At 39.2% G+C, this 21,547-nt stretch overlaps 1 protein-coding gene across 2 annotated transcripts in view; it reads right to left on the bottom strand.

The window, feature by feature from the left end:
- LOC111873416 (synaptotagmin-4) overlaps nt 1–21,547 on the bottom strand; it is a 229,807-nt gene that overhangs the window by 94,596 nt on the left and 113,664 nt on the right. Inside the window, exon 2 of one of the 2 annotated variants that reach the window (XM_033755085.1) lies at nt 11,247–11,541. The exons of the other annotated variant lie outside the window; for it this stretch is intronic. Within the exon in view, the coding sequence (XP_033610976.1) occupies nt 11,247–11,286 (40 nt within the window). The 5' untranslated portion in view covers nt 11,287–11,541. The remainder of the gene's footprint in view (nt 1–11,246; nt 11,542–21,547) is intronic. 2 annotated transcript variants of the gene reach the window in all.

Genomic DNA, 21,547 nt, shown 5'->3' with positions numbered 1-21,547 from the left:
GGATGCAAGGCCATGGTTAAAGTTTTCTGTTAAATAAAAGAACCGAAAAAAAATGAATCAAATAGAATAGCTGGAAGCAGGATAATAATCTAATTCTACAATTAACTCATATTTTTTAAGCACAACACACGCGGAGTAAGAAAAAAACTACCTTCCACCAGCACGCCAGGGTCGGTACCGGTCGGCACTGTCGTTCCTGCAGTGCTCCCTTTCCCTTGCAGCCTCGCGTGTAGCTTCCTATGTGCGCTTGCGCACAGTCAACGAACACCTCGTCGCTGGAACTGTGAAACTCACAGTTCCATACAAAGGTTTGGCTACTGACATTAAGCTTAAGGCTTATATATTGTATTGTACAAGTATAAAGAAAGAATTAAAGAAAAAAGGACTCATTATATAAATGTTATCGATAATATCAAGTGGAAATTGGGGGTGCTGCAGTTCCGCGGTGCCTATACGCGGGCCGCCCCTGCGTGTGTCATAAATACGTAGATCAACAACACATTCTATAACAAAATATATTTCTCTCTCCCCGTTCGTCCTCTCTGTCTGGTGACTGCTAGAAGAACATATGGGGCATGTAATACATAAATTGATCCATGATCCTAGCTGCTGTATAAGGCTTTATGCATAGAGAAATATAATTAATATTTACAAGCCTTGCACCTAGCAGCTCCGCTGGTGTAAATAATATAATTTCTTCTTTGTCCTCGCTAATTCTGCTCCAAGAGAAATCTAAATGTAAAGTTATCCCTGTGCTTAACGAATAAAGTAACACGGGTCTAAGACGTATGGGGGAGTTGAGTTATGGCTCCACATTTTTTCACCTCCACACTAGATGGAAGTTAAGCGACAAGCTTCATGCCCTGGTAGCTTTTCCTCTGGGCAGAGGGTCCTCCAGGTGGAAATTGGATAGGAGAATTGGTGGGCTGCAGTGTCGAACTGGACGCTGTTCGCGCTGGGAATCGAACCCCGATCGTTGAGACAGTTGTCATGCAGACTGAGCTTACTCAAGATCGTACTTAATCGAATAAAAGTGCTGATCATGCAACATATAGGGCACGAGACTTAGAACTTGCAGGGCCTGTGGCACTGCCATCTATGTGTTTGTTTAGTTACAAGGATTTGTCTTTCAGGAACCGCATGTCAGTTAACTGCGTAGCCAAAAGAATTCGCGACTCCATGAAAGAAAGATCATAGATTGAAGAGGTGATGCCTTGAAATTTGATAGGTATGTAGCAATGTTTCGAAGGAATGCGATGCCTCCACATTTAATGTACTCACAGAAGAGTAAGCCAAGAGTAAAATGTGTGAGTGAGTGGGTGGGTAGGCCGTGGACGTTGCAGAGGCTACAGAGTATTTGAAGTTTACCTGGATTACTCTGCGACCCTAAAAATGGAGGAAGAGCGTTCCCCCAGCAACGGGGGTAAATTTCTGTGAAACTGCGCGGCACCACACGCACGCAGTCATTGGCCTAAACACTTAAGATCTAACATAATAATAAAATTCAGTTCTTTATTATTTATGTGCCGAGTCAACAGCCGCAAGGCCAATTGCAGACAGAGCACAGTGTAGATAAAAGTAATTACATTATAGACAAACACATTATGAAGTCAAAGGCAAATTACAGGCAAACACTTGGGAAAAACAACAATGTAGAAAGTAAACAAACAAACAAATTATAATAATAGCAATAATAATAATTTCATTAACATAAATCTAAGTGTTATTGAGAAGTGAGAAATGAAACATATAAATATTTAATTAAGAAATGAAAAGCATATATTTTCAGAGGATGATAATATTAATAATTCAGTTTATTATTTTATTGCACATGCAAATAATAGTAATACTAACAGTTATACTATAATAATCATCATCATAACAATGATAACAATAATATTAATTATCATAATTCAATTCTTTATTTTTTTTGTGCCGAGTCAATAGCTACAGGACAATTACAGACACAGCACAGTGTAGATGATGATGATAATTTATGTATTCATTTTAAATATGGTCCTGTATATTGTATTTTTCTCACTTTTCAATTATANAATCTCTCAACTTACGACTGGTCCTGTGTATATGGGACCCCCCCCCCCTATGGATTCTGCTGTCGCCGGCCTCAATGCTGCTGTACAAGATGCCATGGAACATGCAATTCCCCGTGGCATCATAAACACTCGTACGGAATTCCCACACTGGTATTCTAGTTCCTTAAGGCAGTGGTTCTCAAACTGTGTAGCGCGACCCCCGGTGGAGGGGCGAAAGGCTTGAAAGGGGGGCGCAGCATACTTTTCTACAGATAAAAATTAAAACTGCTATTTCGAATTGTTTCATTGTTTGTGATTAAAACTGTCCTAAATCAATTAGAAACGTAACAAAAAATAAAAAAATATATAGAAAAACTTATGATGAATACAGGCTTTAATTATCATGAATTTCAAAATAACTACTAATTATTCTCTTTACCTTCAATTATAAAACGCGTATGCCAGAGACAGCGTTGATGGTTCGGCACCAGCTGCATCCTCTTCCAGGCAGCACTGTACACGCGCAACTGAAAGCAGCGACTTAACGTTAACTCATTGGCGCCTGTTGGGCAGCGAGCAGGCAGTTTGTTGCCAGACTCAGTGGTGATCGCCGGGTATGCCTGTTTGATGTTGTGTTCTTATGCATTCAACGTTTCAGTGCAATTGTGCTGATTTGTTTATCTCTTGAAGTTGACTTGATTATGAACAACTGATCATGAAGCGTTTCCTGAGTAGCGATAGAAATGAAGACACCAGTGCTCCTTCAACTAGCGGTGGGAAAGAAGCTGCTCCGAGTGTGAAGACGAGAAGGTACGATGAGCACTATTTATCACTAGGCTTTACGAAAACTGTGGTCAATGATAAAGAACGTCCGCAATGTGAAGTCTGTCTAAGTATTTTAGCTGCGGATTGTATGAAACGTAATAAATTAAAGAGACATCTTGAAACCAAACATCCGAAGTTTACAAATAAACCAAAATATTTTTTTGTTAGAAAGCTTAGTGGTTTAAAGTCTACCCAACAGAAATTTGCTAAAACAACAAATGTGACTTCTAAGGCCCTTTTAGCCTCTTACCAGGTTTCGCATAGACTTGCTAAATGCAAGAAACTCTCAAATTTTGTATTTGTTTCTTAATTATTTTTATGTAATTCTATGTACTCATGCTAACCTTTTAATTGGCCTCTGTGCTGTTAAGTTGTATGTAATTAAACATGAATTGAATTGATTTAAATTAGGATGTTGAGCTGCCACACGAATAAATAAGAATTAATTGGGTTATTATTATTATTATTATTATTATTATTATTATTAACTTCTATGTGTGTATGTATGTGTATTGTCCTTTCTCATCACATAATGGAATAACCATTCGAAATGTACTTATTTTATTTTTCTCGCCTGTTAAAGCTAACTTTTTTTTGTTCTTTTCTTTTCTTGGAATTGTTACTAATTTATTGATATTGTATAGACTGTCAATTTTGTATTTTGCTCTTTAATTTTTGTGTATTTATATGTACTCGTGCTAACTTTGTAATTGGCCACTGTGCTGTTAAGTTTGCACATAAATAAACACGAATTGAATTGAATTATTATTATTATTATTATTATTATCATTATTATTATTATTATTATTGATCGTTGGGAGGCTGAGTACACAAATAAACGTAATTGAACTAGTAGCGCTGCAGGTTTATGTCTATAAGTACGCTTATAAAATAGATCGCTTTATGTATTAATTCGTAGGCGTATGGGAGTACGCTGTTCTAGATAAATACACATCAACCTGAATACGATACACGAAGTCGCATAAACTACGCTTGAATATTCCACTCTGAACTCTGCCCGCTCTTGTTCCACAGAAGCAATTTATGAAGTGACCAGAAATTTCGCGAGCATGCTGGGTCTATCAATCACTGTCAAACGCTGAAATGACGTAAGATCCGATAGTTGTTTCCAATGTCTTGAAGGGTGCTCGCTAAATCGATACGAACCCGTGCCTGGCTGATGGAAATGACAGCAACATTGCAGCGGCACTCTCGCTAATTGACGTACCTCATGAATACGTTTGCTGCATCTCTGCCGGATAGTTGAGTTACAGTGTTCACCCAGCCTTCCTGGAGCGGCACTTTGCATTCTCTCTGGATGTTGGCTGCAGAACCGTGGTTCGCTTCCCAGCAGGAGCCAGGCATCGTTCTCTTCATCCAGACCGTCTCTGGAGGTAACCCAGACTCTTATTCCACCGGGATTAAGGCGGCCAAAGCATGAAACTCAGCACCATCCAGTGCCAGGGACCACTTTACGCGTTGTTCTGACAGGATGACAATTCCTGACGCTGTAGCCACTATTTCCGCGTCGTATTTGAAAGATTTTTGATGCGAGTCTGTAGTTATAACTCCAGAGCTTCATAGAAATTCTTCTTTTATCCTTTGGGTCAATAACAAAAATTTTATTCTATTCTTCGCATTAATAGCCCACCATTCCTAGTTCATCATGCATTCTAGGGCAGCAGTGTCTCCACAAATACAGCAGAGAGAAAGAAACACCTCACTTGGTGTGCTACTATTTTGACACATACCTCATTAATTTGCCGACTCTCTTTCAATTCTTTGGGTCATGTATCATCAAATGACAGAATGATTTGTCTGGTTTTTAGCTACTTACTTAGCGACGCTGTTGATATCGAGACTACAGCGTCGGAGGTTAGGGCGTAGAGTAGTTGGTGGAGGAAACGAAGTACTAAGGAAAATCCGGCCAAAGGATCACTTTATTTGCAGAAAATCCCACTAACGTGACCTGGGATAGAGCCCGGGACCTCGCGGCGGGGAGTCAACTATTAATAGCCTCTGCTATGGCACTGTCCAGAATGATCTGCGCATGCTTAAATGAAAAGGGCATGAAAGTAAATCGTCGGGGCCTAGTTAAAGATACTAACCCGACATTTACCTGTAAGAATCCAGGCCAAACAACAAAAGTCTTAGTACATCCGTGGTGGAAATATTTGGATCGGACTTTTGGGCGTATGTTTTTATCTTTAATTTCATCAACGTGAATTGAATTAATTAAATTTCTGTAATTAATGAAATTAGTGCGTCAGTCACCAAATTAGTTCGAGCGAGTTAGCCGATTTCTTTAATTTAGGTGAGACTTAGATCAAGGGCTTCACCACAAAATTTAAACCGACAGACGAGGGCACACGGTTGGCGTTCCCTTTGAAATTCTATACTTGATGTTAGCAGATACCGTTGCTTTTACTGGAACGTCCAAAAATGATGCTATTCCTAATTATAATTACCGGAAGTGTTACCCGTAGTTGAGATGTCCTACGCTGAATATCTCACGCTGTAGCTGTAGAGGGCAACACTTTTTTGCGTCCTTGTTTGTTTAAACCAGCCAATCACACTCTGGAAGAGAACGTCCTTTTTTCCATTTTCTGAAACTCTGGCAAGGCGCCTTCCTGTTGAGACGCTTGTCTTAGACACTCTGTAAATTCCAGTGATTGAGTTCGGAAGTGATCAAGACCATCCGACCCCGAATTCTAGATCTTCAAGTTAATAAACATTTCGGCTTTCAAGACAATCAATTCAGTAAGTAATTTCACAGAAGTCGCTGTTTGTCAATTCAAGTAATTAAATGTAAAGTGTCTTTCGGAAATGCTGAAAAGTGTTTGAATTTACATGTTCCCAACGTCGCAGTGAAAGCGTGACCCAGATAAGAGTTTTCAGGAACTATCCAGCTGAAGTGACTGGGCGCAGCGTAAATGTGTACCTCCGTTACCGCCTGCTAACGCCTGCGACAGTCAATTGCAGGCCTCACCTGAAATAACCCATCGACTCACTTGTGAAAGCAAGGCCAACCCAAAATATTACAGGGCTCCCACTTACCCTGGAATCCTACTGGCGCTCTGTAGACCATCCGAATTAACCTCTAGTGTTACCTCAACATTTGCAATAGTTAGTCCGAAGCCATTCCACAATTCCAAGCGTACACCACGACGACGGGCTTCTAAGGGATGGCTGTGGCTAAAGTGGGTGGTACCTAAATCTCGCTTTAAAGACGGCTGCAGTATCTGCAGACACACGCACCTATCTTGTTCACCGATGCGCTTTCAGTTTTGTATTGGGATCTTCGTTGTTCGCATCCTATTGTGTGTCATAATTACCGGAAAAGTTTGGCCGTCTACAAAACATTGTAACGGATCTGATGAACACGTTGCCAGGCAACGGCTCCGTAACCATGTACCATCACTCAACAATGGAAGCTGTGTCTCAGTGGACGAATATTATAATTCATGTTAGGCAGCAGTCAGAGCACTAATAACCAGCTGGGTACTAATCACGTGACATGTCTTCTGCATGGTTCGAGCCACGTAACAGGAGAATAGTGTTTTCTGCGTTGTCTGTGCCTCGACTCTATAACGCGAGTCCGCTTGCAGCTGAGATGAGTTTTAGTTGAGTTCCGAGGTTCCAGAGAGATTGAGCAAGAAATGACAACAAGACTTCATAGTAGTGTTAATTTCTGTGTTGAGATCCGTTGCAAGGAGACGACTAGTGAAGACTGTGAATCCTAGTGGGTGTGCAAAGGCGAACTGAAAGTGTGGAGAATAGTGACAGCGCTATAATTGAGCGTGATTAAGTGAACTTGTTACCAAAGTGCTACTAAATCCAATCATCCGAGCTAGAACCCGTTATATCCGTCACGCGCACCCCTACACGTGACAATATTTAATTCAATAAACCAAGGTAAGTTCGAAAAAATTGGTTTATTTCAGTGGCTGCTACACGTGGACACTCTCTGCGTAACACAACGCGATTCGCAGAATTACAAGGGCATAACTTCTTCATACTAAAATTGTAATATATGACATATTTTGAGTGCAACATTATTTTAACTTTACGGCATATACATGAGTGTACTACAGTAAAACTTGGTTATAGCAACATCGGTTTCTGCGACACCTTGTCTATTGCGTCAAATATTCAATGGTACGAACTAATTCCTCATAAAGCAACTGTTTTTATACCTTGCTTAGTACGACATGCACAAATGCATCAACCTCGTATGTAACGTCATTTTCATTCCTGAATTTCTCTGATATGGACATTGAGCGTAATTTAGAAAGTGTGTATTGGGCAAGTAACAGGAAACAGATGAAGATAACTGATTACTGTACTCGTATCTAGGTACAGTAAGGCACAACAATTGATGTAATCTACTGTAATTTGGTGAGTAGGCCTACCTTTAATATACAGTATTAGTGCGGTGTGTATTGTCAGTGAAAAGCGCTGTAATATGTCTTTGATATTACACATTTGGGCAATTCCACGTTAATGTTACGTTAGTCTGTACTTAACTAAGTATTTCACTAAAAAACGCAACATTTTAACTCGGTTTTTGGTAGATTTTTACGTGACTAACATAAGGCTACTGTGGAAGTGCCCATTTCGGTTACGACATCCGTTTATAACGACACTATTTTTAGGTCCCTTTGATGACGTTATAACCAAGTTCTACTGTATATGAGTTTTACGCATTGCACCAATATGGATCCATATTAGGCATTCAGTTAACTACCTGATGATGGTCCTGTGGGTGCCGAAACATGTAATAGTCACTGAAATAAGCCGCTTATTGAGATTTACCTTGGTTTATTTAATTAAATATTGTTGCCTCGACCGCCAACCCTTTCTTACGTTAATTATATTGGGATGTTTGGGACCATATCCTTGAGGAGCACAATTCTTATAAATCTAATGGTCGCTCAGCGCGTCAAGGAATTCTCCACAGTCTGTCACGGAACACATAACATGAGTTCATGTTCCTAAGAAGGAAATACGTATATGTATACATAAGTACGCATATTGCGGAACTCAGTATGGGGGATTAGAGAAGAGAGACGTCATGTGACATTTCAACTTACTTTCGGTTGTATTTCAGATTATCCTGCCTCTGTTTTCTTTGCAGCTGTGCACAAAAATATCTTTCCTAGAACTGACCCGTTCTGCGTGTCTATCTCGAAAAGATTAGCGCTTTCAGAGGATAAGAGAAATATCATGCTTGGACTTCAAGGAGGAGTTGAGTCTATTTATGCGAACATTCCCTAAGGCAAATATTCCTCCGAAACGGAACTATGATAGAGTCGTTAGAATTCTGAATCTCGTTTACAACACAGATAGTTGCTATAATGTACGTCCAGGTTCTCTTTCAAATGGTTTTTAATAAACGATTGCCGAAAATTATGGTGCGATAGATAATTACAACTCAATGTTTGATGGGCACTAGTTTCAGATCTCTGCCTGAAAATCCTTTATCATAATTGACGCTTATTACGGCAATTCTTGAAATTTAGAAAGGAATGCCGAAACAACCCTACGACATACGTTATGACGCATTCACTTCCCATTTAAACAAACGTGGCCATTCTCTCATTTGGAGATCATAAATACGATAGTGTGTCGTTATATAACCATACGTGGTCTGACAATAAAGTTCGCGAACACGCCATTTTGTGCTTGCCGTAACAGCAGTGAACAGAAACCTCAGCATGGTTTGATGACGTTGGTATATCAGTGTTTCACAGCTGTGTTGTTGTTGATCTATGACATTCTCTTTCTCAGTGGCGTCTGTTATTGTCTGAGTGTGTTTTGTGTGCCGTCGCGAGGCTGTCGGAACGAATGTTAAGTTTCATGCTAACTTGGCAACAGTGGAAGCGAATCAGAGGGATGTTAGTGCAAGTTTACGGGATAATGCTATGAAGAAAACAGCAGTTTACAAATGGTGACACGTTTATCTGAGAGAAGATAAAGTGTAACAGACGAAGAGAGATCAGGACGGCCAGCAACGAGAAGAACTGAAGAAAAGATTGCAAAGTTCGTAAAATTGTGCGTGGGAATCGTCGACTGACTTTCGGGAGCATAGCAGAGCTAGCGAACATCGACAGAAAAATAGTTAGGAAGATCTTAACTGAAGATCTTGACAAGAGGAAGGTGTGTGCAAAAATGGTCCCAAAGGACCTGCTCACACGGCAGTGTCTATAAGAGAGGTTTTAGCTAGTAAACAAATAACTGTGTTAGAACACCCTCCCTATTCACCGGATCTATCCCCCACTGACTTGTTTCTGTTCCAGAAGATAAAGGGAGGCATTTTGCTGACATTGATGACATCAGGTGTAATATGACGGCAGCTCTGAGGGCCATTCCACAAAACCAGTTCCAAAATTGTTTCGGAATGCGCTGGCATTGGTGCATAGCTTCCAAAGAGGAGTACTTTGAAAGCGACCTCAGTAATATTCAGTAATGAGGTGTGTAGCACTTTAACCGAGATGAGTTAGTTCGCGAACTTTATTGTCGACCCATGTAGGAAAAACACCAGAAATGATTTTAACACTGCTCGAGGGGGGAATTTTTGGGTTGAAACGTTTTTTAAATATTTAAAGAATAAGAATAGATCTCTCTTTAAATAGTAAAAGACTACAATTCTCACAAATCTGTCTTAAATAAATATATAACACATAATCCCTCTTCAGAAATTAATATGTAGTTCCTCAGTCAATAAAAATATATTTGCTACTTACGGAACTGTGCACACAGCAGCCCGCAATGAATCTAGTCTCCAATCTCCCTTCCTTTTCATTCCTTCCGTACGCTTACACCCGTTTCGTGTCTTACATAACCGTCAGAAGTAGCTGCCGTTGCTACGTTAGGGTTTGAATCCATTAGTTTCGTTTGTTGTCCGTGCAGTCTCGCCAGACTCTCGCATATCGAAGCGTCGAAATTCACAAACTGCTCCAATTTACAGTCCACTTCAATAGGACACTCTAGGCACTGCTCCCATACATTTTCAAAACTACTGAATCCACCAAAGCTTTTCTTTTGCGGTGCATTAAACGATTCTTTTATTAACGAAACTATGAAGCATCGGATAGTAGGATGACTGAGGCATTTGAAAAGATTTGGAAGGAAGAGGTCGTGGCCTAATCCAAGAGCTATCCCGGTATTTGTCTGGAAGAAATGAGGAAAACAATGGAAACTAAGCCACCCAAATTAATATTTTCAAATTCCATGTTGAATGACATATATTTACGTGCAGAAATGTCCATCTTTTCTTTCTTTCTTATCAGAAATATAGCTGTTTTCCTTTTAATTATCACAATACAGATTAGCTTGGACTTCTAAGAAAGAACAGAACCAAATGTAAGAAAATAAAATTCATTCACTTAACTGAAAACAAAATACTTTGAATATGACTGGAATCAAACCCCAAAACTCTAGCAACAAGGGCGTAACAGCCGTGAGTATTGTACTTGTCTTTGGGCGTTATCTGTTAGGTTCGCGATAGAAAAAAAGAAAACAAAGAAGTTGCGTATTTATACATACAGATATTGGATGACTGCAACATTTCCTCGAAGTCAGCATCGCAACAGAATGTTTTAGAGCAATAAATTATTAGATGACAGAATATTTTAGGGCACACGAAAATGTCAGTTCTAGATAATGCTACAAGGAGAGATAAATGAATGACTAATCTAGTGGTTTTTAATGCCACTACATTTTTACTCTGAAAATGGTTATATTTACATAATTGAAGCAACTTATGTCGAGCAAGAGGACTAGTAAAATTTCTCCTGAGCTCTCTTCATTTTCAAAATAGTGTCAGTCTAAAATACTAGACTGGTCCTAAACAAAATTTCTTATAACTGCTTCGGTATTTACTGCGTTTAGTGCAAAATGTAACCAATACTTCCCGCTTGGCATTAACATTTCCCTATGGCTATATAACGATAAGTACCTATCCACAAATTGTGAAGTAACGGTGAGGTAAAATCTTTGTAATTACGCAATTTCTGGTTACCATAGCAACGAACTCTTGAGCGTTAACACGTTGCATGTACGTAAGTTATGCGGTAGGTCACGAACAAATGTGCAGTCCTCTGTTTCATGAATCGTTACCTATTCTGGATATGTGAACTCCAGTATATAGCTAACAAATACAAAAGGAACGGTTTAAGATTGGCTATATATGCTTGTTATTTGTGAGAGATGGCTTTAAACTTCGCCCTCGAAATAGCATTCGGTGACACATAAGACTGGAACGGAATAAAAAAGAAAGCAGCGGAAATTAGTAACAGAGAAACTTATCAGTACAGCAAATAGTTAAAGTTCCTCTTGAATTCTCTGCGCGTGTTTCACAAGAAAAGTAATAATATTCTAATTTACCTGCAAAGTGCGAGACGCTTGCGAGAACTTCCAGCACCATGGCAACTCCTTCAGGACGGACACACACACACACACACACACACACACTATCTTCAAATATCTTGATCTCCTGACATTTCTGGTTTTTCACTCGCAGAACTCCTTCAGTTTCAAGCGCCAACACGTCGTGCTTCCAGCAGAAACACCGCCTCTACTGAAGTCACTTCCGCGCAATGTGAATACCAAATAAATTAAACTGCTTTCTGTATATGCTTACAGAAAAATTTTTCCTTCATAGTTAGCCAATCACTCTTTTCTGGAAATAAATTTCAGATCTTGAAGTCTAAAGCACGGGATGAAGCGGTCTCAACTCCTGCCGTTGTGACGTACTGAATGCTAATATTACAAGATTTGAGGTTTTCGCAGCGATAACTATGGAGAACATTGTCTTCTGAGAACTGATGCCTCGTAGTCCAGAAGAAGTTAATGGACGTTTAGGAAGAACATGGTGACTCCACCTTAGGTTTAAAGAGTAAGCTAAACAAGTCGTTAGTACGACGCACCGCTTTGCTTGCGTCCTGCTTCTCGATTCCTAGCTGTCCCGATTATTCTTCAGTCCTGAAGATAACAGCAGTATGCTACTCCGAAACGTTGTTTAAGATATACCGGTCTAGACGGCTTTATATACCAGAAGATAGTAATATCCTTATCAATATTAATATTGTCTGTTTCTAAATTTCTTATCAACCGAAAATTTTTCTCCAATCCCACATACACGTGTAAAGGTTCGGAAACACAGAGCGCTACGTACGCGACGCACGCTACGTACGCTATGTTCGCTACACGTGTAGAAAAATATCTCCCTTTACTCGTATTGCCAATGTGACTGGCCACACAGACTTCCGTAAGCTACGTACGCTATGTTCCCTATGTTAGCTGCGTCGCAGAGTGTACACAGCGTACGTAGCGTACGTAGCGAACACAGCGTAGCGCTCTGTGTGGCCGAACCTTAACACTGAGTTTAACAACGAACAGTTGTAAGGTAAAACTATCCCTGTAACAGGTCGTGGAGGCCCATAGGATTGTGAGACGTTGAGGTTCCCTCATGTTGTAGATTATATGCTCACAGATGGCTGTGAAGTTGTCAGCTTCACGCGCCGGTCGCCCTTTAACCCCAGCAAGATTCCTGGTACTCATTTCTGTTAGAGGCTGAGACTACTCCAGGTTCATATTTCGGCTGGAAGGAATAGGTCAATTGAAAAAATCCAATGAACTCATCGGAAATCGAACCCACTTTCTTCCGGCTTGTAGTATAGAGAAGGTCGCGGGTTCTGTATTCTTATAAATACTTCATTAACCATACATTGGATTAACCAGGTTTTCTACGTAATGAGTCCTACAGTGTTTTGACACTATTACAAAGATTATTGGGGTTTTCGGTCCGCGCGTTATTTTAACTGCAGATAAACTGCATCGATTTTGAAACCCACTTTAATCAGATATTGACAAAATTATCACAGGATTAAATCAGATTAAAAGAATGAAACAACTACTACATTTATTTCTGTATCATTGACAAATAGAATTCGACACGTTTTAACAAATTTGTATTATTCTTATCCCATATTTGAGGGAAATAAACATTTATAGAAAATGGATCATGACAGAAAACGTAGGAATTATAAATCACGAAGAAGATATGATGATCTGGTCAATAAATGGAAACAAATTCTCATTCGTGAAACATCGCGAAAAGTACTGCTGAGTGTATGGTACGGCTGACAGACTACTCGTGTTTGTCGGTCTTCATATCGCAGGTATTCTTTGGTCCTATAATCAAACCTCACCGCCATCTGTGCACCGACTGTCTAGAAAATGTGGGAGCCTCGACGTCTTACAACCTTATGGACCTTCACGGCCTCTTAAAGGGATAGTTTTACATCTTTCTTCTTTACCGTGTCCCCTTTCTTCTTACTAATAATTCATAACTTCGGCGGTAATTATGCCATTAAATACCGCCCCTCTCTCTCTTCATAATAATTTTCAAAAGTTTTCTTTTGACGTTTCATAAAAAGAAATACTTTCGGCGTCGTTAAGTAAAGAGAACAAATAACCCTCGTAAACTCTGCATAATGACAATCACATTTCTGACACAAAGCTGCACGAACTGAGCAACTGCTAAATCGCTGTTAGGTCACAGAAGACAAGCCAACAGCAACGCTTTTTGTTACGTGCAAGTAGACTTTTTATTACGCCGTCACTATCACGGGTAGGAAATTGTAACGTGAAGAGAAAGAGAACGAATATTGAAAACGAGAACACTGTTTTAATCCAGTTACGGATTGACGGTTGAGCTTTGTAAACAAGTGTAGCCAACCTTACGAGAAGAACCGTTGAATTCCTACACGTCAAGAAAACATATCATTGACTCGAGGAAACAAATTCTGATTTCTGCTTCCTTCCACGAAGCAGATTCTTTCTTGCGAACTAAAGAGTCCCTCAGATGATCGAGAAATATCCGTGTGTTTATCGTCGGTCAAAAATGATTCCGATATACTGAAAGGTAAATGAAATTGAAGGACAATGTATACCTTACTTGTATAGAAAATATTGTTTTGAAATATCAGTTCCGGCATTACATTTTGTATTCTATTCTATCTTGTGCGCCTTTGTTAAAATTGACCTCCTTTCTCATAGCGCCACTTCCTCCTGTTATTCAATTAACAAATCAATGTTGCGCCATTCGCATGCGGCAACTTGTCTAACAAAACGGTTACTGTGTGTTCTGAAGAGGAGATTATAAGTGTCTCGGGGTTCACAGGCGTGTTAGGCGTCATGCTTACTTCAAACAAGGATTCATACAAAGAAATACTTTCCTAAATAAATGCTCCAATGGAACCAGAAGCAGATAAATCTTGCATTGTGAGGACTTTATGGTAATTATATATATTAAGAAGTTTCATTTGTTGAGGCTGTGTTGTAGTAAGTAAATGAGGCAAAGACAAGTTATAAATTTCATGACTTCATGTCAATAGTCACTAGTCATTAACTCTACTTCAAGTTTCGCCAAATACTGCCTCTCGAATTTATTCTCTCGACTGATTTCGAAGAAAAGGGCAGTGCATCGTCACTGTTTCTCAAATTCTCTTCAGTAGCCTCTCCATAAGGGTCTAAGAGAGTCAAAGAGGAACTGGAACTTATAGAATTGCATTAACTGTTGGCTATGCTGACGATGTTAGATATAAATAAGGCCTACCATGAGTAAAAATGTAGGAACCCTGTTCGACGCTGGAGAGTATGTTGGTCTGGAAGTGAAAAAAAAAAGAAAATTCAGTACATGTTCAGGATGTAGACCCACACAGGGGGGGGGGTTAGCAGGGCCATTTGTCCTCTTACTTACGGGTGTCTAAATATAATCTAATTTAATTAAAAAATTAAATTGTTTGACATATAGACCCAATGCTAGGCAACGACCGCGAAACAACGACACAAAGGCCGTTGCTAGGCAGCGGCCAGCGTGCAATAATGGATGTACTGTTGGTAACGGTGATTTCTACGTGGTCTACAAATCCATCGAAGAGACGCAAGTGTAAATATCCAAGGAATAATTAAAAAAATTAGCAGCAGATCCTGAAAACCACAGAGAGAAGATTGATTCTAGTAATGCTTGCTATCATTTATCGTCATGATCATCATTTTCAACACCGGGATTCCGGCCTCTTTCTGTAATAGTGAAAATAAATATTGATTCCGTCTGTCTTCTTCCGCATCCCTTACCTTTCAGCCCCACGGCCGTTAATCTCGGGATTCTAGACCAGAGCCACTCTTTTCTTGAAATAGCTCCTCAATTAACCTCACGGGGCTGAGTTGACCCGGTTCCAGACCCACTACTTCTCAGAAAATCTGGTAGCGCCGGGAATCGAACCCGGGGCCTCTGTATTTGTAACCAGGAATTCTTAGCACTAGACCACAGAGGGGGCTAATGACATGAAAACAGTTTAATATTAACCAGCAAATAAATTTTCCATTTTTGCGTCGAAGCAAAAATAAGATTAAATCAGCAGCCATAAATCCAAGCATCTACAGTAATTACTTGACAACACAGAATAACAGATACACTGAGCTGTGCGTCTCACTGCGCGGGATGTCTAACAAACAGGGGCCACTGCACTCGCAAAAGTAAGGTACCTGTGAACTTTGTACAGTGTTCATCACTTTTCACGAGGAGCATTAATTTGAACAATAATCGAGAGATTACATTTATTAAATCCCACTATCTTCCATTCAAACGCATTTCTATGCAAACTGATCGTCGGGCAAATGTCATCAGCAGAGCATGCATCCTGTTGAGTGTCCCAAATGTACAATGTATATATTTAGGTTAGCCGTCATCACAACAAAGTGATTTATAATCAATCAATATTTTACAACTGAATATTTATTTCCTGCCACATGTTTCGGTCTCATGGGACCATCATCAGGCAGTGATATATGAATACGTCTAGGGTCATTGAACTGCTAATATGGATCCATATCGGTGCAACGTGTTGGGCTCTGTAATACAGAACTGTGTGCCTGGAGTTAAATATAAGTATTGAAATTAAATGTATAAATATATAAAATATATGTAGGACATATGGAAAAAATATATATTATACAAATATGTTGACTTTATATTAAAAGTTTTGAAAGATGTATTACAAGTATTAAAAATTATTTAATTTACTAAAAATTGTTAAAAATTGATGTATGCCAAATTTCAGAGTTATAGTGTCCAGTGTAGTGTTAAGCTACATCATTGTATAATATGTGGATCCATGTTGTTTTGATCATTAAAGCTCCATTATAACCTCTGATTCCCATGTAATCAATTATTCAGTGACTAAATTTTTTTCTTAAACGATTCAACTCATATAAAAACGAGAGTATAATTTGAAGTACGAGTACAAATTTCGTCTAAAGTAATTTATGCCTCCGTGCAGCTCAGTACAATTGTTGTTTACTACTTTTCACAGAAATCTAAGTTTATAATGCAATAATTTAATGTTATTAACGACTACAACGTGGCAAATGAATTCTGAATAGTCCAAACTGGAATAATCATGGACGCTCTCTTCAGCTGATACACAGAATGTGAAGATTCGTTCTAACAGTCGTGCTAGATAGTTCTCTCTAGACAACCAGTGTTTAATTGTTTATCACTTTCATTTACCGTAAAGTAATTCCTGCACGTAAATAAGGATGCTATAGCGAAGAGAGGTAAGTGGCGGTATGGCTCTATGGAGCTATGAGTGGCTAGCTTCTGCCTATCCTCTTTAACCTTGGGTAAAGATCCCACGGTACTTAATGGCTAGGCGCTTTGGTGGGCCCTGGAGCCGATCGACAGAAGAATCTGGGTTCAATTTCCGGCCATGCCGGGAACACTGCTGCTCTCCACAGCGCTATAACCATCTAGGGGAGGGGGCGGACCCCCCCCCTCCCATCCATTTAGTACCACGGCAGCCGGGACGAGACGCTAACAAATCACTTCCAGGGTGAGACTTGAGAAACACTGGAACTGTATGTTAAGGTTTTGTGCTAATATTTTCAGTTAGGAGGGAAGTATTGAACAATGTTCTGATAGAGTTCGGGGTACCCATGAAATTAGCTAGGCTGATTAAAATGTTTTAAATGAAATGTATGGTAAAGTCCGCGTAGATAAACATCTGCCTGATAATTTTCCTATCCAGAATGGTCTAAAACAAGGAGATGCTTTAACGCCACTGCTTTTCAATTTTGCTTTAGGATATATCATTAGGAAGGTCCAGGAAAACCAGGTTGAACTAAAATTCAATGGGACACCTCAGCTGTTGGTCTATGCTGACGATGTAAATCTACTGGGTTATAATATAGATACCATAAAGAGAAAGACACAAACTTTAATTGACGCAAGTAAGAAAGTTAGTCTAAAAGTAAACACAGAGAAAACTAAGTATATGTTGCTGTCTTGTCACCAAAATGCAGAGCAATATCATGACATAAAGATAGGAAACAGATGTTTTGAAAATGTGGCACAGTTCAGATATTTGGGAACAACTATAACAAATCAAACCCTGATTCAGGAGGAAATTAAGAGGAGATTGAACTCGGGTAATGCTTGCTACCATTCAGTCCAGAACCGTTTGTCTTCCCGTCTGTTGTCCAAAAACATAAAAATTAGAAAGTACAAATTCATAATTTTGCGTGTGGTTCTGTATGGATGTGAAACTTGTTCTCTGTCATTACGGGAGGAATATAGACTGTTTGAGAACAGGATGTTTGGGAGAATATTTGGACCGAAGAGAGAGGAACTTGCAGGAAGTTGGAGAAAACTGCATAATGAGGAGCTTCATAACTTGTGCTCTTCTCCAAGTATAATTAGACTAAAGCCACAGAGTTTGTTCTTTTGTACACATGAAATGATTTATGTACGGCGACAATGTAAATTTGTCACCTAAGTCGATTATTATTGACAGCTACTTCCAGAGGAGACGTTGCAAGTTGCAGGAGATCGTGTGAAAGATAAAGAAGGTCTACATACACAAACAGGGTGAAGAACATACAGTCAAAGGGGCATACATGATAACTTCACTAATACTAATTGATCTTAATTGCATTTCACTTATTTCAAGTTACGAGATATCGCATGCACATTTGATGTGAGAATACAGTGCAACTAATTTAGCGAATTGGAGACACCTGATGATGGCCGCGTACAGCTGAAACATGTTGTGAGGAGGAAAGGGGATAATATTCAGTCGCACTGTAGACGCAAACACATTGTACGAAAAGCTAAAGCATCAGACAAGAACTAAATACAGTTGAAGCTCGGTAATCCAAATTCAGCTACAGTAGCAACACAAAAATAAGTCATATATAAAAATTATGATTTTAATCTAATGATTTTACTTTCTTGCAGGAAAACTGAATTATTGTGGAACAAGATGTGTTGATGGACCTGCCCTCTGGGTGACGGAAAATAACCCGCTTTCCGCTTGTCCCGACCCCCTTTATAGAGCGGAATATTTCTGCTTCTTTATTTATACAAAATATATATCTATAACTTTTGAATAAGTATCTGTACTAGAAATAGATATTTACATGATATCCAGTAATACGAACGGTTCCATTGTCCGAACACACCGGTACTTTAATTAGTCCATTTTACGGAATCTGTACTCTAAATTTTTATCGCCCTAGACGGAATAGTTTTACTTCAAACGAAGAGATCCCACCTCCTGGAAATAATGGAAACCTGCCGAATTATTATTCCAGCGTACGCAGGGAGCTGGAAGGTGAAGGCCGTACAAAATAATGGAAAATAATTCCGATTTGACCCTTCAGTCGGAACAGACTAATAAGTCTGATGTTGATAATATTGTATTACAGCATCCCGCTGTACAGTGTATTCCAGTTTCAGGACTCACTTCACGGTGCCTCTGCAGCCTCGTCCACATATTCAAATTCACACTTTGAGGGCTCTTTGTCTCTCCTCATGCTTTGGCCTACCTGGCGATCATCACTTGCATACGGTTCTAGATGGAAACTCCTGCTCTGTTGTTACGCTACTGTGTTTTGCAATTTACGTCTAATGTAAACTGTCTATAAACTATTTAAGCTGTTTTTTTAGACTACCTTGCCGTAGTTGCTTTTGTCCTGAACACATACGTTGTGTGTCTGGTGTATTTGTATTATGTAGTAATGGGTTACATTAATGTTTTATTTAAGAGATGGATATTTAATGTACTGTTGTTCTGTGTAATTGTAACGTTTCTTATGCTTCTGTGTGTGTGTAGCTGTTCTGGATGTCTCGTGAATTGTTCTGCTTTTAAATGTGGGGATAGGAAGTGTGTGCTGCTAACTGGTGTTCATTTCTTGAAATGTTCTAAATACTGGGTTATATGTATCACTGCGTTATTCACGTGTAAGTTATTTTAACTGTTTTTTATATATTGTGATTTTTCAATGTGTTTAAATATTTTACTTTTCATGTGCTCATATATTGTCCATTGTGTCTATTACGGCCCCATGTTTGATATGTGGCTTGAGTATACCGAATTGCTACTATTATTTCTAATTGTCTGTATATGTTCTTTGTATGTAATGTGGAATATTCTTACTGTTTGTCCTATGTGTTTTAATGGGCAGTCTAGACATTTCGTTTCCTAGATGAAACTTGTTACATTTGTCTCTCCGTGGATGTTGTTTTATTTTGTTCTTTATTGTGTGTTGCATTTAAGTGCTGTTTTTTCGTGTCCTTGAATAGTTTTTGCGATTTTTTTGGTTTCTTTTCCGTTGTATCTGAAAATGGCCAATTTTGTTTTTCAGTGATGCGGGTCGATGTCTGTATTCTGTTCTTGTGGGGCTGGACGTTTTTTAATTTGTTTACACTATAATTTTTATATAATATAATTTTATAACTTCTAGTTCTTTCTTGAGAAGTAGTGGGTCTGGAACGGGGTCCACTCAGCCTCGTGAGGATAATTCAGGAGCTGTTTCAAGAAAATGGCTGGTCCGGTCTAGAAAACCGAAATTAGCAGCCGTGGGGATTCGTTGCGCTGACCACGCGATACCCTCTATACGCAAAAGTTGACACTAAACTTCGCCGACAAGCGGCGGTCGCTCGGTCTGTATAGTTCGCTTGCGGACTAAAATCACGGAGTTGTTTTTTTAGTTCTTTTTTTTTTGGCTTCCTTAAACATTGGTTATATGTTTAANTCAAAGGGTAGGCATCAGACGAAGAGAGACACCAAAAACTGATGCCGGAAGCAGCGTCATCAGCAGCGACTTGAAGCACAGAGCAAATGATGCTCGAGATGGTTCAAGTTCGTATAGCAACAGGCGTGACCAGAGTGGTTTGAACGGCAGTTGTACTGCGATGTGGAAAGCAAATGGAAAAACTACCACATTATCACTTTTCCTGGATAGTCTCTTTCCAAAAACAGAAGATCGCATTAAGTGGAGGAACTGTTTTGGAAGAGACTGTGGACCTGTCGTCTGACAGATTACTGATGAATGAATGAATGAAACATTGGTTATATGTTTAATCTTTTTTTCTAAATTGTTGATACTTGATATTTAAAATTTATTTTCGTGTAGATGGCAGGAGTCGTTGGGTATTATAAATGTTAACATATACAGGCAATTAGAAATAATAGTAGCAATTCGGGTTATTCAAGCCACATATTAAACACGGGGCATACATATGGCATCGTAACGGATACAATGGACAGAATAAGAACACATAAAAAGGAAAACATTTACACATATTAGAAAAATACCATATAAAATTAGTAAAAATAGTTTACATATGAGTGACACAAACACTGACACATATAACCCAGTATTCAGAAGAATGCAAGAAACGAACACCAGTTAGCAGCACACACAGCCTATACCCTATATAAAAACAGAACCACTGCATGAAACAAAGAGAACACACGCATGCACGCACACAAGGAATCTAAGTACCATTACAATTACATAGATAGAATAAATATATATTAGATATCCATCTCTTAAATACAACATAAATATAACTCATTATTACATATTACAGTTACAACAAACACACGACATATTTGTTCAGAACGAAAGTAACTACGGCATAATAATATAAAAAGTGACTTAATATTTATAGAGAGTTACATTATACGTAAATTGCAAAATACAGTAGCGTAACAGCAGAGTCGGAGTTTTCATCTAGAACCGTATGCAAGTGATGACCAGGTAGGCCAAAGCATGAGGAGAGATAAAGTGTGAATTCTAATTTATGGATGAGGTTGCGCAGGGGCGGTGAAGTGAGTGCTGAAATTGATTTTGGTATTTAACACAGAACGTAGACAATTCTGATTTGCCTAAATACACAGACTTCTCATTGATGCCGCTCATGTTGGCTCAGGGAGTGGGTTTTGGCTTTTGTTTTAGAAGTACCCGGTTCATATCGCGGGCGGGATATCGATAGACCCGACTGTTTAGGTGGTTTTCCTCAGTGTCTCATTACCGATGCTGGAATCTTCCCTTGAACTGAATCGCTGCCGCTTCCTACTATGTCATTTACAATTAGTTATTCACTGTCACAAGGTCATTCAATGCAAACAGTCTGAGGTGCCAAGAGCTAAGTCAAGTACACTACAGAATGCAGTAAAGTTTCCCTGGATTTCTTTCGTTTTTGCCGCCAATAACTCCAACAGAAAATTCTCTTAGTTACACAACAAATCTAGTCATATTGTAAACGTGTGCCTTGCAAGCATACGCCCAAAATTATAACCGACAGAATAGAAATTAGAAGTATTCTAACTCCT

Source organism: Cryptotermes secundus, unplaced genomic scaffold (assembly GCF_002891405.2).
Source record: "Cryptotermes secundus unplaced genomic scaffold, Csec_1.0 scaffold270, whole genome shotgun sequence".
NCBI lineage: Eukaryota > Metazoa > Arthropoda > Insecta > Blattodea > Kalotermitidae > Cryptotermes > Cryptotermes secundus.
The sequence above is the reverse complement of the archived record's forward strand: the minus strand, read 5'-3'. Positions and strand labels throughout refer to the sequence as shown.